The sequence below is a fragment of the Oreochromis niloticus genome, linkage group LG8 (genome assembly GCF_001858045.2).
Source record: "Oreochromis niloticus isolate F11D_XX linkage group LG8, O_niloticus_UMD_NMBU, whole genome shotgun sequence".
NCBI lineage: Eukaryota > Metazoa > Chordata > Actinopteri > Cichliformes > Cichlidae > Oreochromis > Oreochromis niloticus.
In genome coordinates, this window is record NC_031973.2 from 27,052,013 (window position 1) to 27,071,138 (window position 19,126).

Consider the following 19,126-nt stretch of genomic DNA (forward strand, 5'->3'; position numbering starts at 1 on the left):
TCCCTCTTCAAGTCTCTATCTTGTTTCTGCTGGTGTGCCCCAGGGTTCCGTATTAGGGCCTCTTTTATTCATTATTTACATGCTCCCTCTTGGTCATATATTCCGAAAATATAATATAAATTTTCACTGTTATGCCGATGACACCCAGCTCTACATTTGTTCTAAACCCAATTCATCCCTCCCACACTGTCTTATCGAGATTAGATCATCATTCTCCTCCAATTTTCTTAAACTTAACAAAAATAAAACTGAAGTTTTACTTGTTGGTACAGCCTCTATCTTAACCAAATCCCACAGTTTTTCCATTAACATTGAAAATTCTCCCACCCTTCCTTCCCCTCAGGTCAAGAGTTTGGGTGTTACACTTGATAATAATCTTTATTTCCAGTCTCAGATTAATTACATAATCCGGTCTGCATACTTCCACTTAGGTAATATTAAACAACTCCGTCCCTTCCTTACTCCCCATGCTGCTGCCATCCTTGTCCATAGTCTTATTACGTCCCGTATTGATTACTGCAATTCCCTCTTATTTGGTCTCCCTAAAAGGTCCCTTTATAAACTCCAACTTCTTCAAAACTCTGCAGCTCGGGGTCATAACTCGTACGCCGTCAAGAGCTCATATTACCCCAGTTCTTCAGCAGCTTCACTGGTTCCCCATAGAAGCCAGGATAAACTTTAAAATCTTACTTCTCACATACAAGTGTATCCATAAATCTTCTCCTTCCTATTTGTGTGACCTGCTTCATGTAACCACTGTTTCCCGCCCTCTCAGATCCTCATTTGCTATTCATCTTACTGTTCCGTCCGCACATCTTATCACTATGGGGAACAGAGCCTTCAGTCGCTCTGCTCTGGAACTCTCTTCCTCCAGCCATATGAAACAGACTCTCTTCCGATATTTAAGTCACAGCTCAAAACACATCTGTTCAAACTGGCTTATTCGCTTTAGTGCTGATTTTATCTGTTGTCAAGTTCTGTTTTGCAATTTTTACTTATTTTATGTATTTTATGACTATTGCTCCTTTTACTAATTTTCTTTTGTAAGGTGACCTTAGGTTTTTGAAAGGCACCCTCAAATAAAAAGTATTATTATTATTGTTATTTTAGTTTCTTAATGCTGATAAGACAGATTTGATGGTCATTGGATCACAAAAATTTCAGTAATTGCCCCAAAACCTCACCTTGAAAATTGCTGAATGTCATAAATTGCAGGGACAAGGTAAAAAACTTGGGCGTGTGGCTTGACCCGGAGCTCTCCTTCGACTCTCATGTAAAAGAGACAACAAGGACTGCCTTTTGTCACCTAAGGAACATAGCTAAAATCAGACAAGTTTTATCACTTGACACTGCAGAGATTCTTGTCCATTAATTTGTGTCTTCGTGCATTGATTATTATAATGCTCTCCCTTCTGGCTTACGGGAGAAACGTTTTAGAGGTTTACAGATGGTACAAGATGCAGCTGCTCGCATTTTAACCAAAACTGGGATTTTTGAGCACATTACTCTAGTATTAAAATCTCTTCACTGGTTGTCTTGTCAGATTGGAGCAGCTGTTCAGCACTTTGACTATATTGCACTTTCAAACAAAGTTTTTATTATCATTATCATTATTATCAAAACAGTTGGATCACGCAGGAGAGCCGATTCCTCCTTCATTGTATAGATTTCATCAGAGAAAGCTATGCTCTCAAGTACACAACACTGTAGCTAGGCTTTTGGAGGAAAAGATACCAAAAAGGAGTACTGAGCTTTGGCAGTTCATGAGGGCCAAATAATGGGTTCCGAGTTGACATTTGGTCTCTGAACCAAGCACACAAAGACTTGAAGACTTGGGGACAGTCACACAATCAAGAATTGCATTGCGGCATAGTCATTTTTTCCATATCGATTTTGTGCTATGTTACAAAATGTAGATACTATGCAGAAAAAAAGAGCCAGAAAGTCATTCTTTGAAAAAACAATTTTATCCAAGAAAATTGTAGTGTAAAGTTATTAAAAAAATTAGCATTCTTAATCAATTCACTACAAAAATAGATTCTAGACTGATGCTAAAACACCCAGCATTGTGAGAGATAGTACCAAAATATTTCCTTGTGTGATCTAAATAGCAGCCAACCCCAGTTACAACAGATCCACAGGTAAAGAATCATTTATATATTAAAAATATTTCAGCACAATAGTTTACAATTACATTCCTAAATTACAGTATTTATTACCTGCAAAAGAAAAAAGATTAAAATAAGAACATGCACAAAAAATTGCAGTAGTGCATCAGTACCTATGCGTGGTGTAAAGAATGTGTAATGCTCTCACTAAGTAAATGATAAGTCAAAATAACACACACACATATATCATCTCAGGCATTACATGTTCCACTGATTTTCTGAATAGTATGGAAGCTCATTAACATCAAAAGAAAAAAAAAACACTAAAAGTTAAAATCATGCCAACTTTGTAAATGTAAATTTAAAAAGTTAAGACATGAAAAAATATATAAAGACTATGCATGAAGTGAAAACGCATGATTTGTGTTACATCATTGTTGTATAAACAAACAAAACCAACAAAAAACCCCAAACAAATTAAAATAGTATTACCTAATTCAGACTGAAACACGCGTTTCCTCTGTGTTTCAGTGTCTCAAGAATTTGTCAAATATTTTACAGCAACTTGTTGTTAATTTTAACATTTTATAATTTTGGACACAACATGTTTTTGCAGGTAGAAATGGGCTTTTCTACAACAAATTACAAATCTAAACTACACAAAATATTTATCAATGTTATTTAAAAATCATCCCCCAACTTTCTTCTTCATGTCTCTGTGAGGACATGAAGGCCAGTAAGATATACAGCAGAGTACAGTGACTAGATAGTGATGCTGGTAGTGATAAAGGCCATTAGAACATCAAGTGAATTTAAACAAACGGTTTTATACCAAACAAAACAGCTCAGTAGCTTCCATGTCAGATGTAGAAGGCTGATTTGAAGGGATCCGGTCACACGCCAGTAATGTGCCTCATCCAGCTTTGGGATTAAATGGGTGTGGCCATGCTATGGCAGCAGTGTATGGTCCTTAGGCACATGTGGTGTCTCTTCCTTCACATTCTTTGCACCATTACTGAGCCAAAGCCCTCGATATTCAGAAAGCACTTCTGACAAGAGCCTATTGGTGTCTCTATGAAGGGGCGGGTGTGAGCGGGTAAGTCTCTGAGGAGAGGGGTCAGGTGTCAGTAGTGGTTGTGTAAGCTAAAATGGAGGCAAGATCTGTCGCTTAGGTCCACTTTAGACATATCAACATGTCGGTTCTCTCTAAAGATATAGCACAAAAACACCATGAACCAACAGACGTGGATTCAAAAATTGGTTGCATGTTTTGCATTTGTAGGAAAGAAAGTGCTACAAAGTCGCACCTCAGCTGCTGAGATAGGCTCCTCATGCTACAGCACTTTTCACATTATTCTCCAGGAATGACCTTTGACAAACAGAAAACAGAATCCATTAACACAATTGGTTACAACTTTCCAACTTCATGTTCACCTTTAAAAACCCAAGAGCCATAATCTCAGCATTTTAAAAGTTTATGATACTACAATTAAGACTGAGCAAGTACAGCTTGTTTGCAAGGCTTACTAGGGAAAAGCCTCTTCTCACTATAAGGAGAAGCCTTAGATTTGCAAGGTTATATTTGAGTAAGCCACAAGACTTTCGAAAAATTATCTGGACGAATGAGACTGAAGTGGAGATGTATGGTCATAATGCACTGTGTGATGTTTGTCGTTAATATTGGAGAAATGTTAGAAGAATTTCTGGGTTGAATGAGTTGAATTTTCTCGTAACATATCAAGTGAAAATCTGCAAGAAAAAATGTTGGTAGCTTTTTAAGCCAAAGAATCACATCGATTTACTTTTAAAGGTTAATTGGGAAAATATTATTGGATTCAGAGTTCTGGGATTAACACCAGCAACGCCGCTTTCCAATCACAGTAACAAAACAGACTGAAGTTGGTCAATGCCTTTTCCCCCGCAGAGGTGCACGCTGCAAACAGTTCTTACACACAGATATAGCTACACACTGCAGTCATTTTCCCAGCCTGAGAATGGCACATCATCTTTTTTTTCCTCATTTAATTTTTGTATAACTACAAAGTGTTTGTGATACTTGCATTTGATCTCCTTCTAGTGACTTCTGGATCTCCTGAAGTACTTCTGAAAAGAAAAAAACAAAACACAAAAAACCCAACTGTAACTAACTATTGTTTTTAACATCACCACACTTTGTCATGACTTGGAGTGTTAGCTCAGTCACAGCAAGCCAGCTCACTGGGGAAAAACTGAAGTTGTATCAGTCAGGTGCTTATATATGGTTCTGAGCCATGTAATTTGGATGTGTCAAATGACAATGTGAGTAAGAGGCTGCAGTACTAGCTCAAAAACGTAGAGTATGATTCAGTTACAACTGAAGCCAGATTTCCTTTGAACAACTACATTGTCCGAGGGACATACTATTTGACCTTCCAGGTCTATATTTCAGGATATTCTCCTGCCTTTGTATCTTGAGTACTCACTCTCATCATTCAGCAAAGCATGCTCCATAACATGTTTAGCTGCATTTTCTGCAATAGATGGCATGTCAACACAGTCAGCCATAGACAAGGTACGTGTAAAAACAGACAGCACATTTAGCATAGCAAAGAATTATACAACACCACAGAACACAGAACACACACTCATGTGACACATGCACATTTAGTTAGAATGATATTTTTTGTTTTTAATTGTTTTACCTGCATCCCCACCATCATGTTTGGCTCTAAAAGGACAGAGAAGACAAAAAGTAATGAAAGCTCATTCTCTGCAAAGCTCATTCTTAGGGATGTCACAACATATCAATTATTGTAATATGTAAAACATGTAATATTGATATCCTGTTAAAATATTCGTTAAAAAGGGACAATGCACTGGAAGTAAAATGTGTAAATTTTGCTGATATAGCCATACTGGCTGATTTCAATCTGCAGTCACAGGAAGGTTGATGTCACTTATAAATATTAAGAGAAAATGAAAGACAAAAGCATGCAAAAACAGCATAACTGACTATACTGGAACTAGTGGTTTATACATTTGGAAGAGAAGGCAAGAGATGTTATGCGCTTTACTTGAGTGGTTTTACTATTCCAGGTGTTGAGGCACACCTGAGTCAGGACTGTCGGCATCTCTCAGCCTCAAGCATTAGTTTGGGGTCCTTATCCACGAAAGACGTGACATTCTATGTCCCAAGAGTGAGTTTCACCAACCAGGGATCAGAAAGTCAGACAGCCATGTTTACACTCAAATCCACCAGACCAGATCGCTGTCTTTTCACCCTTTTTTTATAAATGCAATTTGCACTTCTGTGTTACACAATATCAGTCTTGCTTCTAATGTTTTTAACTAACTTCATGTTTACTTTTCTTTCTATCTACTCACTCTGCACACATCAGTGAGATGTCCATCTAATGTTTATTATACCTTCAACAGGGTCAGCATTAAAGTCCTTAGAAATTTTTCACTCTTTTATGTACTTTTTTGGCATTATTACAATGTATTTACTCTCATTTAACATGGCAGTTGTAACTACCAGCATCATATAACAACCTGGCTCAAATTGCCCTACAGCAAACTTTTGTATTCAGTAAACACCAACATGATGAAAACAAGGAAACCTCCAAGTTTATGTACCTATGAGTAGATGAAGCTCCATCTGGCTGTGACTGGTGTTGGTTGGAGCAGCCAGAATGAAGTGGAGCCTCCACCAGACAACGAGGCTCCACAACACAGCGGGTCGACAAAGAGAATCTTTCAAACTCAGACGGTGAGATCAGGTAGAAGCCTGAGGGAGAACAACAGGACACAGGAGCTTAGTGAAAGTGGTAAGCGGGGTGGGGGGTGAAACCTCATGGCAGCAGTTACTGAACAGCATGGATGTAAGCGGCATAAGGGTCTTCCCATTTAAAACCAATAAACATACAAACTAAACAATCCAGTTCTCATAATAATCTGACAGTAAATGGATCCTTTAATCTGATTAACATATCCCACAATACAACAAGTCTCGGCATGTACTAACGCAAATCACAAAATATACCAATTGTAACCCCAGTTTACCACCATGAAACAAGCATTTTTTCTTTGAGTGAAATCAAAGTCATTCTAAAATCAGGTCTTGTTGTACAGGCATCTTGAAACACCTTACATTCCTTATTTGGGCAGTTATTTGGAAGCGTGTGTCTAAATTATCTTTAATTTTATTGGTAACTAGGACATAAAAATTGCATAGCATCACCAGCTTTTTGTAAAAGCTGCTTTAGAAATTGCTGTTGCAAAACACTAACACATATATCAACTCTGAATTCTTTGACTGTCACATGTTTCTTTAGCTCTTTGTGGAAAGTCAACAACTTATGACTGATCCCCATCTCTTCAAATAGCTATTAAGGCTAAAGACTTCAGGCTAGAACAAAGACATACATGACTTGTGAAAAGTGCTTCTAGAAGGTCGAGCCAGAGTTACACCTGTGTTGTTGATGGTATATTCTAAAGAGAATGTATTTAGAGTCCCAGTAAAACAGAGGAAGAAACGTGTGCGCAGGCGTCTCTATACCTTGGCCGTGCTTTGTGAAAACACAAGAAGCGATTCCACTGACGTCCTCTCGGCGGATGCAGGGGTACTGTACCTGCATCTTGACATGTGGCAGTGACACCACGTGAACATCGCCCTGATTAGTCAGGACCAACAAGCCGCTTTCACCATAGTCCTCTGTCCGACTGCTACCAAACCAGGCCATGCCTACCCTTCGCACTCGAGAGCCATCAACAGCAGTCAGCTTTAATTTCATCTTAGCACTAACTTTTGGCAGGGTGAAAACCTGAACACACACAAAATAAATGCATTGGAATAAAGTTTAGGAAATGTTAAGAGGATTTAATATTTCTATCCTACACTTCAATAAATAACAGTAATTGTACCGATATTTAAAATTGTGAGCCTAGACCACATAAATGGCATTCTCTTTAGACCATAGAACAAGCTAAGAGACAACAATGCTCAACAAGTGACATGAACCAACAGTAACTGATTTAATTGTTATTTTTTAGGGCTATGATCTACAAGTCTATAAAAATACTAACTGAAAATGTAACACTTTAGAAAAATTTACAAGAAACAAGACATTTTAAGACCACCTTTTCTTTGATATTAACTTTTTAAGACATCTTAATGACCCACTGGAACCCTAGTGCTCCAAGTCTAACCTTAAACTGTTCCTCAGACACGACCAGGAGGTGGTGTGAGCCCTGCATATCAGGCGCGCGAGCCAGATCGTGAGCAACCTCTAGGGGCTCAGGGAGAGGAGCCCCATGTCCATCTAACACCACAATACCGACGACAGGAGCGCGGTGCATCAGCTGAATCTCTTTGGCTGAAAATAAAGGATGCAAATATAAAGAAGAGACAACTTTACAAGAAGAGGGCAGAGCTGAGAGATCAGGCCACCACAATGTTAAACCTACATAGTTGAGCGGTGACAGGCTCATCTGCTCTATGCTCTACAGAAGGAAGGCGAAGCATGTAGGCAAACACACAGCCACCATTGGTCCCTGCCCACAGGGAGGGCGTGTTATGTGAACCTAAAAGAAAATGAGGAGACATGTAAGGAAATGGAAACAACCCAAAGTTCTGCCCACTATTCATTTCTGTAGCAAGTGCTGTTTACATACTATACTACACATTTAACATGCAAACTCACTGTCAGAGAGGAAGGTGTCTGCAAAGTAGAGCGTCCGTACTAGGCCAGTGAAAGAGTCGTCTGAAGAGCGAGCTTCAATTTTCCTCTGGACGGGAGCCAGCTCCATCTCTGCCAATTCAGCCTCCAGACGAGCATTTGCCTCTTGGAGCTGCTTAGGCAGATATCAATATACATAACACATGCGACAATGGAGAAACATGGAAAAGGTAGCAGAGTCCTTTTTGCGATTCTACCTTAGTAGCAGTGTTAACATGTTGTTTTCTTAGAGAGACTCTGCTACGTCTGATTCGTCTAAAGGACTGTCGCAGGGATTTCTTTATGCTCTTCACTCTGGACAGAGGACCCTCCATGGCCAGCTGATCGCTGGGGTTTAGCGTGCACCTAAAAGTTTGAAAACACAAAATTAGCACATATGATATGCAGACAGCTGCGCAAATACTTTGCTTACTCCTAAAATGTAACAAAGAGACAACAAGGTGGAATCAGTTTTTCTCATAACATGTATTGTGACTTGAGCATGAGTGACTGATATATAAGGTTGGAGTATCCACCTAGGTAAATATTATGTGCCTGTATCACTTGTACCGTATTATAGAGTGGCTTGCAAAAGTATTCGGCCCCCTTGAACTTTTCCACATTTTGTCACATTACAGCCACAAACATGAATCAATTTTATTGGAATTCCACGTGAAAGACCAATACAAAGTGGTGTACACGTGAGAAGTGGAACGGAAATCATATATGATTCCAAACATTTTTTACAAACTAGAAAGTGCATTTTCTGAAGAAACTGCAGTGTGAATGCTTGAATCTGAATGTATGCACTGAAATGAATTAATTGCTGAATTTTGAGTTAAAAATAAAAATGTTGAATGAGCTGGAAAATACAGAGTTTTTAACCTGAAAACAAAAGTGCAGAACTTTTGAAAGCTGATGTTCACACAGAAGAAGTTGGAAAATAGCTGAAAAGTTTTTAAATTAAAATTTGGAAAACCTAAGAAATGAGAACAGAAAATTTAGAGTCAGAAAACATCTGAATGAATATTAAAAGTTCATATTCTTTGAATCACTGGATGACTAGAATGTGATCCCTCCACTTGGATCCACAGAGTTTAAAAAGTTTAAATCTCTGAGCTTTGAAAAACACTGTGTTGTAAAGAGAACAACGATGGCTTCGTTTTGAGGGTAAAATGATGGCTGTAGAGCAAACACTGTGGACACAGCAGCAGTTGAAAGAGAAGTGTTTAAGATGAATCTTGGCACAGTGAGAGACAGAGCTCGTTAGGCAGGCAGGTGTGAGCCTGGTTGCTATAGTGACTGCACCCAATGGCTCAGTACACACGCACACAGACATGCACCTCACTTTTGCTGCTTAAAATGAACAGAAAAGTCAGGCCGAAACAAATCGCTCCCAAATGAAAAGTACAGGTCCTATTGACAAAATTCTTTCACCGTGAGCGACAGCAATGTCCAGTCTACCTAATTCTCAGTTTTCATGCTTGTGGAGTTTATTATATGGACGTGGTGACAGTGTAAAGACAGCCTGTACTTCTGGTTTTCAAACGAACCTTCTGAGCCATTTTAACATTAGAGTCTATGGAGGAGTTGGAGGGAGGAGGCTGTGCATTGGTGACATTTATGAAAGAACCATAACACCTAGTACAATAGTAAACACATTGGATGAAAGAGGACAGCGATGGCTACGTTTTGAGGGTAAAATCATACCTGTAGACCAAACACCGTGGACACAGCAGCAGTTTTAAAAAATATTTTAAGATTTATTTTTTTGCTCCTCTCACTCTAGCAGTTCAGCTGTCTCACTCTAGCCCCAACATTCCGTCCCATACACACCCATTATAAACTCTGAAACGGCTGAAAAAACATCATGAAACTTAAACTGGAACTGAAGAAAAAGTATAATAGATATTGAAAAGATAAATACAAGTTGAATAGTTGAATGTCTTGTCTTCGTTTTAAAGTTAGAATGGTGGATCTACGTCAATGTATGTGGAAGTAGTAGGAGTTTAAAAATGAGTAAGTTGAATGATGATTTGAAGGGTCTCCCCATTGAAATACATGGGAAATTTTTGTTGAAAAAAGTTGAATAAAATTAAAAATATAAATGTTAAAAATGAGAAAAATAGAAGCAGTCATGTCCAAAAGAAGAGGAATCTAATGGTGTTTGAATGGTTTTTCTAAGTTGAACGGTTTTGAAGGAGATAGACTACAAAAAACGTACGGAATATATAATAAAATATAACTAGAAAGTGCATTTTCTGAAGAAACTGCAGTGTGAATGCTTGAATCTGAATGTATGCACTGAAATGAATTAATTGCTGAATTTTAAGTTAAAAATGTTGAATGAGATGAAAAATACAGAAATTTGCACCTGAAAACAAAAAAGCTGAACTGCTAAAAGCTGACATCCACAGAGAAGTAGTTGGAAAAGAGCTGAAAATGTTTTAAATGTAAATTAGAAAAACCTAAGAAATGAGAAAAGAAAATTTAGAGTCAGAAAACATCTGAATGAATATTAAAAGTTCATATTCTTTGAATCACTGAATGACTGAAATGTGATCCCTCCACTTGGATCCACACAGTTTAAAAAGTTTATATTTCTGAGCTTTGAAAGACATGCTGTTGGAAAGAGAACATCGATGGCGACGTTTTGAGGGTAAAATGATGGCTGTAGGGCAAACACTGTGGACACAGCAGCAGTTGAAAGAGAAGTGTTTAAAATGAATCTTGGCACAGTGAGAGAGAGAGCTCGTTAAGCAGGCAGGTGTGAGCCTGGTTGCTATAGTGACTGCACCCAATGGCCCCATACACACGCAGACATGCACCTCACTTTTGCTGCTTAAAATGAACAGAAAAGTCAGGCCGAAACAAATTGCTCCCAAATGAAAAGTATAAGTCGTATTGACAACATTCTTTCACCGTGAGCGGCAGCAATGTCTAGTCTACCTAATTCTCAGTTTTCATGCCTGTGGAGTTTATTATATGGACGTGGTGACAGTGTAAAGACAGCCTGCTCTTCTGATTTTCAAAGGAACTTTCTGAGCCATTTTAACATTGGAGTCTATGGAGGAGTTGGAGGGAGGAGGCTGTGCTTTGGTGACATTTATGAAAGAACCATAACACCTAGCACAATAGTAAACACATTGGATGAAAGAGGACAGCGATGGCTACGTTTTGAGGGTAAAATCATACCTGTAGAGCAAACGCTGCGGACACAGCAGCAGTTTTAAAAAAGATTTTAAGATTAATTTTTTCGCTCCTCTCACTCTAGCAGTTGAGCTGTCTCACTCTAGCCCCAACATTCCGTCCCATACACACCCATTATAAACGCTGAAATGGCTGAAAAAACATCATGAAACTTAAACTGGAACTGAAGAAAAAGTATAACAGATATTGAAAAGATAAATACAAGTTGAATAGTTGAATGTCTTGTCTTCGTTTTAAAGTTTGAATGGTGGCTCTATGTCAACGTATGTTGAAGTAGATACAGTTTGAAAATGAGTAAGTTGAATGAGGATTTGAAGGGTCTCCCCATTGAAATACATGGGAAATTTTTGTTGAAAAAAGTTGAATAAAATTAAAAATATAAATGTTATAAATGAGAAAAGTAGAAGCAGTCATGTCCAAAAGAAGAGGAATCTAATGGTGTTTGAATGGTTTTTCTAAGTTGAACGGTTTTGAAGGAGATACAGTACAAAAAACGTACGGAATATATAATAAAATATAATAATAAAGATTAGAAGAACAATACTGTGAATGCTTTTACAAGCATTCACACTAATAATAATAACTAGAAAGTGCATTTTCTGAAGAAACTGCAGTGTGAATGCTTGAATCTGAATGTATGCACTGAAATGAATTAATTGCTGAATTTTAAGTTAAAAATAAAAATGTTGAATGAGCTGGAAAATACAGAGTTTTTAACCTGAAAACAAAAGTGCAGAACTTTTGAAAGCTGATGTTCACACAAAAGAAGTTGGAAAATAGCTGAAAAGTTTTTAAATTAAAATTTGGAAAACCTAAGAAATGAGAACAGAAAATTTAGAGTCAGAAAACATCTGAATGAATATTAAAAGTTCATATTCTTTGAATCACTGAATGACTAAAGTGTAATCCCTCCACTTGGATCCACACACTTTTAAAGGTTTACATCTCTGAGCTTTGAAAGACATGCTGTTGGAAAGAGAACAACGATGGCGACGTTTTGAGGGTAAAATGATGGCTGTAGAGCAAACACTGTGGACATAGCAGCAGTTGAAAGACAAGTGTTTAACATGAATCTTGGCACAGTGAGAGAGAGCTCGTTAGGCAGGCAGGTGTGAGCCTGGTTGCTATAGTGACTGCACCCAATGGCTCCATACACACGCACAGACATGCACCTCACTTTAGCTGCTTAAAATGAACAGAAAAGTCAGGCCGAAACAAATCACTCCCAAATGAAAAGTACAGGTCCTATTGACAAAATTCTTTCACCGTGAGCGACAGCAATGTCTAGTCTACCGAATTCTCAGTTTTCATGCCTGTGGAGTTTATTATATGGACGTGGTGACAGTGGAAAGACACCATGCTCTTCTGATTTTCAAACGAACCTTCTGATCCATTTTAACATTAGAGTCTATGGAACAGTTGGAGGGAGGAGGCTGTGCTTTGGTGATATTTATGACAAAACCATAACACCTAGTACAATAGTAAACACATTGGATGAAAGAGGACAGCGATGGCTACGTTTTGAGGGTAAAATCAGACGTGTAGATCAAACGCTGCGGACACAGCAGCAGTTTTAAAAAAGATTTTAAGATAAATTTTTTTGCTCCTCTCACTCTAGCAGTTCAGCTGTCTCACTCTAGCCCCAACATTCCGTCCCATACACACCCATTATAAACTCTGAAACGGGTGAAAAAATATCATGAAACTTAAACTGGAACTGAAGAAAAAGTATAATAGATATTGAAAAGATAAATACAAGTTGAATAGTTGAATGTCTTGTCTTCGTTTTAAAGTTTCAATGGTGGCTCTACGTCAATGTATATGGAAGTAGATACAGTTTAAAGAGGAGTGAGTTGAATGAGAATTTGAAGGGTCTCCCCATTGAAATACATGGGAAATTTTTGTTGAAAAAAGTTGAATAATTTTAAAAATATAAATGTTATAAATGAGAAAAGTAGAAGCAGTCATGTCCAAAAGAAGAGGAATCTAATGGTGTTTGAATGGTTTTTCTAAGTTGAACGGTTTTGAAGGAGATACAGTACAAAAAACGTACGGAATAGATAATAATAAAATAGAATAAAGATTACAACAACAATACTGTGAATGCTTTTACAAGCATTCACACTAATAAAGATTAGAAGAACAATACTGTGAATGCTTTTACAAGCATTCACACTAATAATAATAAAGATTAGAAGAACAATACTGTGAATGCTTTTACAAGCATTCACACTAATAAAGATTAGAAGAACAATACTGTGAATGCTTTTACAAGCATTCACACTAATAATAAAGATTAGAAGAACAATACTGTGAATGCTTTTACAAGCATTCACACTAACTAGAAAGTGCATTTTCTGAAGAAACTGCAGTGTGAATGCTTGAATCTGAATGTATGCACTGAAATGAATTAATTGCTGAATTTTGAGTTAAAAATAAAAATGTTGAATGAGCTGGAAAATACAGAGTTTTTAACCTGAAAACAAAAGTGCAGAACTTTTGAAAGCTGATGTTCACACAGAAGAAGTTGGAAAATAGCTGAAAAGTTTTTAAATTAAAATTTGGAAACCTAAGAAATGAGAACAGAAAATTTAGAGTCAGAAAACATCTGAATGAATATTAAAAGTTCATATTCTTTGAATCACTGAATGACTAAAGTGTAATCCCTCCACTTGGATCCACACACTTTTAAAGGTTTACATCTCTGAGCTTTGAAAGACACTCTGTTGGAAAGAGAAGAACGATGGCTTCATTTTGAGGGTAAAATGATGGCTGTAGAGCAAACACTGTGGACACAGCAGCAGTTGAAAGAGAAGTGTTTAAGATGAATCTTGGCACAGTGAGTGAGAGAGAGCTCGTTAGGCAGGCAGGTGTGAGCCTGGTTGCTATAGTGACTGCACCCAATGGCTCCATACACACGCGCACAGACATGCACCTCACTTTAGCTGCTTAAAATGAACAGAAAAGTCAGGCCGAAACAAATCGCTCCCAAATGAAAAGTACAGGTCCTATTGACAAAATTCTTTCACCGTGAGCGGCAGCAATGTCCAGTCTACCTAATTCTCAGTTTTCATGCCTGTGGAGTTTATTATATGGACGTGGTGACAGTGTAAAAACACCATGCTCTTCTGATTTTCAAACGAACCTTCTGAGCCATTTTAACATTGGAGTCTATGGAGGAGTTGGAGGGAGGAGGCTGTGCATTGGTGACATTTATGAAAGAACCATAACACCTAGTACAATAGTAAACACATTGGATGAAAGAGGACAGCGATGGCTACGTTTTGAGGGTAAAATCAGACCTGTAGAGCAAACGCTGCGGACACAGCAGCAGTTTTAAAAAATATTTTAAGATTAATTTTTTCGCTCCTCTCACTCTGGCAGTTGAGCTGTCTCACTCTAGCCCCAACATTCCGTCCCATACACACCCATTATAAACTCTGAAACGGCTGAAAAATCATCATGAAACTTAAACTGGAACTGAAGAAAAAGTATAATAGATATTGAAAAGATAAATACAAATTGAATAGTTGAATGTCTTGTCTTCGTTTTAAAGTTTGAATGGTGGCTCTATGTCAACGTATGTGGAAGTAGTAGGAGTTTAAAAATGAGTAAGTTGAATGAGGATTTGAAGGGTCTCCCCATTGAAATACATGGGAAATTTTTGTTGAAAAAAGTTGAATAAAATTAAAAATATAAATGTTATAAATGAGAAAAATAGAAGCAGTCATGTCCAAAAGAAGAGGAATCTAACGGTGTTTGAATGGTTTTTCTAAGTTGAACGGTTTTGAAGGAGATAGACTACAAAAAACGTACGGAATATATAATAAAATATAATAACTAGAAAGTGCATTTTCTGAAGAAACTGCAGTGTGAATGCTTGAATCTGAATATATGCACTGAAAAGAATTAATTGCGGAATTTTAAGTTAAAAATGTTGAATGAGATGAAAAATACAGAAATTTTCACCTGAAAACAAAAGTGCTGAACTGCTAAAAGCTGACAAGCACAGAGAAGAAGTTGGAAAATAGCTGAAAATGTTTTAAATGTAAATTAGAAAAACCTGAGTAATGAGAAAAGACTATTTAGAGTCAGAAAACATCTGAATGAATATTAAAAGTTCATATTCTTTGAATCACTGAATGACTAAAATATGATCCCTCCATTTGGATCCACACAGTTTTAAAGGTTTACATCTCTGAGCTTTGAAAGACACGCTGTTGGAAAGAGAAGAACGATGGCTTCGTTTTGAGGGTAAAATGATGGCTGTAGAGCAAACACTGTGGACACAGCAGCAGTTGAAAGAGAAGTGTTCAAGATGAATCTTGGCAGAGTGAGAGAGAGCTCGTTAGGCAGGCAGGTGTGAGCCTGGTTGCTATAGTGACTGAGCCAGGGGCTCCATACACACGCACACAGACATGCACCTCACTTTTGCTGCTTAAAATGAACAGAAACGTCAGCCCCAAACAAATCCTTCCCAAATGAAAAGTACATGTCGTATTGACAAAATTCTTTCACCGTGAGCGGCAGCAATGTCTAGTCTACCTAATTCTCAGTTTTCATGCCTGTGGAGTTTATTATATGGACGTGGTGACAGTGTAAAAACACCATGCTCTTCTGATTTTCAAACGAACCTTCTGAGCCATTTTAACATTAGAGTCTATGGAGGAGTTGGAGGGAGGAGGCTGTGCTTTGGTGACATTTATGAAAGAACCATAACACCTAGTACAATAGTAAACACATTGTATGAAAGAGGACAGCGATGGCTACGTTTTGAGGGTAAAATTATACCTGTAGAGCAAACACCGTGGACACAGCAGCAGTTTTAAAAAATATTTTAAGATTTATTTTTTCGCTCCTCTCACTCTAGCAGTTGAGCTGTCTCACTCTAGCCCCAACATTCCGTCCCATACACACCCATTATAAACTCTGAAACGGGTGAAAAAACATCATGAAACTTAAACTGGAACTGAAGAAAAAGTATAACAGATACTGAAAAGATAAATACAAGTTGAATAGTTGAATGTCTTGTCGTCGTTTTAAAGTTTGAATGGTAGCTCTATGTCAACGTATGTTGAAGTAGATACAGTTTGAAAATGAGTAAGTTGAATGAGGATTTGAAGGGTCTCCCCATTGAAATACATGGGAAATTTTTGTTGAAAAAAGTTGAATAATTTTAAAAATATAAATGTTATAAATGAGAAAAATACAAGCAGTCATGTCCAAAAGAAGAGGAATCTAACGGTGTTTGAATGGTTTTTCTAAGTTGAACGGTTTTGAAGGAGATACAGTACAAAAAACGTACGGAATATATAAAAATAAAATAGAAGAATAAAGATTAGAAGAACAATACTGTGAATGCTTTTACAAGCATTCACACTAATAATAATAAAGATTAGAAGAACAATACTGTGAATGCTTTTACAAGCATTCACACTAATAATAATAAAGATTAGAAGAACAATACTGTGAATGCTTTTACAAGCATTCACACTAACTAGAAAGTGCATTTTCTGAAGAAACTGCAGTGTGAATGCTTGAATCTGAATGTATGCACTGAAATGAATTAATTGCTGAATTTTAAGTTAAAAATGTTGAATGAGTTGAAAAATACAGAAATTTGCACCTGAAAACAAAAGTGCTGAACTGCTAAAAGCTGAAAAGCACAGAGAAGAAGTTGGAAAATAGTTGAAAATGTTTTAATTGTAAATTAGAAAAACCTAAGAAATGGGAAAAAGAAAATTTAGAGTCAGAAAACATCTGAATGAATATTAAAAGTTCATATTCTTTGAATCACAGAATGACTAAAATGTGATCCCTCCACTTGGATCCACACAGTTTACAAGGTTTACATCTCTGAGCTCTGAAAGACACGCTGTTGGAAAGAGAAGAACGATGGCGACGTTTTGAGGGTAAAATGATGGCTGTAGAGCAAACACTGTGGACACAGCAGCAGTTGAAAGAGAAGTGTTTAAGATGAATCTTGGCAGAGTGAGAGACAGAGCTCGTTAGGCAGGCAGGTGTGAGCCTGGTTGCTATAGTGACTGCACCCAATGGCTCAGTACACACGCACACAGACATGCACCTCACTTTTGCTGCTTAAAATGAACAGAAAAGTCAGGTCGAAACAAATCGCTCCCACATGAAAAGTACAGGTCCTATTGACAAAATTCTTTCACCGTGAGCGACAGCAATGTCCAGTCTACCTAATTCTCAGTTTTCATGCCTGTGGAGTTTATTATATGGACGTGGTGACAGTGTAAAAACACCATGCTCTTCTGATTTTCAAACGAACCTTCTGAGCCATTTTAACATTAGAGTCTATGGAGGAGTTGGAGGGAGGAGGCTGTGCTTTGGTGACATTTATGAAAGAACCATAACACCTAGTACAATAGTAAACACATTGGATGAAAGAGGACAGCGATGGCTACGTTTTGAGGGTAAAATCAGACCTGTAGAGCAAACGCTGCGGACACAGCAGCAGTTTTAAAAAAGATTTTAAGATTAATTTTTTCGCTCCTCTCACTCTGGCAGTTGAGCTGTCTCACTCTAGCCCCAACATTCCGTCCCATACACACCCATTATAAACTCTGAAACGGCTGAAAAAACATCATGAAACTTAAACTGGAACTGAAGAAAAAGTATAATAGATATTGAAAAGATAAATACAAGTTGAATAGTTGAATGTCTTGTCTTCGTTTTAAAGTTTGAATGGTGGCTCTATGTCAATGTATGTGGAAGTAGTTAGAGTTGAAAAATGACTAAGTTGAAGGAGAATTTGAAGGATCTCCCCATTGAAATACATGGGAAATTTTTGATGAAAAAAGTTGAATAATTTTAAAAATATAAATGTTAAAAATGAAAAAAATAGAAGCACACCATTCCAAAAGAAGAGGAATCTAACGGTGTTTGAATGGTTTTTCTAAGTTGAACGGTTTTGAAGGAGATAGACGGCGAAAAACGTACGGAAAAGAAAATAATAACTAGAAAAATTTGCATTTCCTGCGAAAATGCTGTGTGGATGCCGGAACGGTTAAGCTGTCTGCTGAAAATGACTGAAAAAGATGAAAAGCTGCAAAAATTGTATGGCAGTAAAGAAACTGAAAAATTATGCTGAAAACAAGTGAAAAAACAGAAACTTTTGCTGAAAAGAGGTGAAAAGGCAAAAATTCTGCTTCAAAGGGGTACAGAAGTTCAAATTTGTACTGAAAAGAGATGAGGTGAAAAGGTTTCCTCTGAAATGAGCAGAAGATACTGAGATTTGTATTGATAAGAGGTGAAAGGCTGAAAATTCCGCTTAAAATAGGTGAATCAGCAGAATTTCTACTGAAAAGAGGTAAAGAAGTAGAACGTTGCACTGAAAACAGGTGAATCAGCAGAATGTCTGCTAAAAAAGAGATTTCTGTTGAAAACACCTGAAAAAGCTGGAATTTGTGCTGAAAAGGGGTGAAAAAACTCACAATTCTGCTGAAACGGGGTGAAGAAGAGGTGTTGGGCTGTTGAGAAGAGTTAAATAAGTTGAACTGATATGTTTGGGTACAAATACTATGATTTGGCAGTAATACTGCTTTTTAGCACAACTCCTGAGATTTGATTGAAATACTATGATTTAGAAGAAATATTATGACTTTGTACAAATACAATATTTTGGCACAAATACTATGATTTGGCAGAAATATTATTATTTAGTAGAAATACTATGATTTACTAGAAGTACTATGTTTCTGCAAAAATAGTATAATTTTGAAGAAATACTATGCCTTAGTAGTAATACTATAACATCACAGATATATGATGATTTTGCAGACATTCTGGTTTTACACAAATACTATAATGTGGCAGAAATACTATGTTTTAGCACAAATACTATGATTTGCTATAAATACTATGATTCGGCACATATACTGTATTCAGCAGATATACTATAACAAAATAGAGAGTCTACGACTTAGTAATAATACTATAACATAATAGATATACTATGATTTTGCAGACAGTCTATGTTTTTGCACAACTAGCACAATGTGGCAGAAATACTATGATTTGGCACAAGTACTATGATTTAGTACAAATACTCTTTTGGCACAAATACTATGTTTCAGTACAAATACT

The 19,126-nt window shown here is 37.2% G+C and overlaps 1 protein-coding gene across 1 annotated transcript in view; it reads right to left on the bottom strand.

Moving 5' to 3' along the window:
* Positions 1-2,010: 2,010 nt before the first annotated feature.
* The window catches only part of llgl2 (LLGL scribble cell polarity complex component 2), a 45,706-nt gene continuing 28,590 nt past the window's right edge, over positions 2,011-19,126 (bottom strand). The window contains exons 16-26 of the mRNA XM_019362127.2: positions 8,023-8,170; positions 7,790-7,937; positions 7,554-7,670; positions 7,296-7,462; positions 6,646-6,910; positions 5,724-5,874; positions 4,790-4,815; positions 4,571-4,618; positions 4,169-4,211; positions 3,416-3,477; positions 2,011-3,314 (exon numbers count right to left, since the gene is read on the bottom strand). Of these exons, the coding sequence (XP_019217672.1) occupies positions 3,438-3,477; positions 4,169-4,211; positions 4,571-4,618; positions 4,790-4,815; positions 5,724-5,874; positions 6,646-6,910; positions 7,296-7,462; positions 7,554-7,670; positions 7,790-7,937; positions 8,023-8,170 (1,153 nt within the window). The 3' untranslated portion in view covers positions 2,011-3,314; positions 3,416-3,437. The remainder of the gene's footprint in view (positions 3,315-3,415; positions 3,478-4,168; positions 4,212-4,570; positions 4,619-4,789; positions 4,816-5,723; positions 5,875-6,645; positions 6,911-7,295; positions 7,463-7,553; positions 7,671-7,789; positions 7,938-8,022; positions 8,171-19,126) is intronic.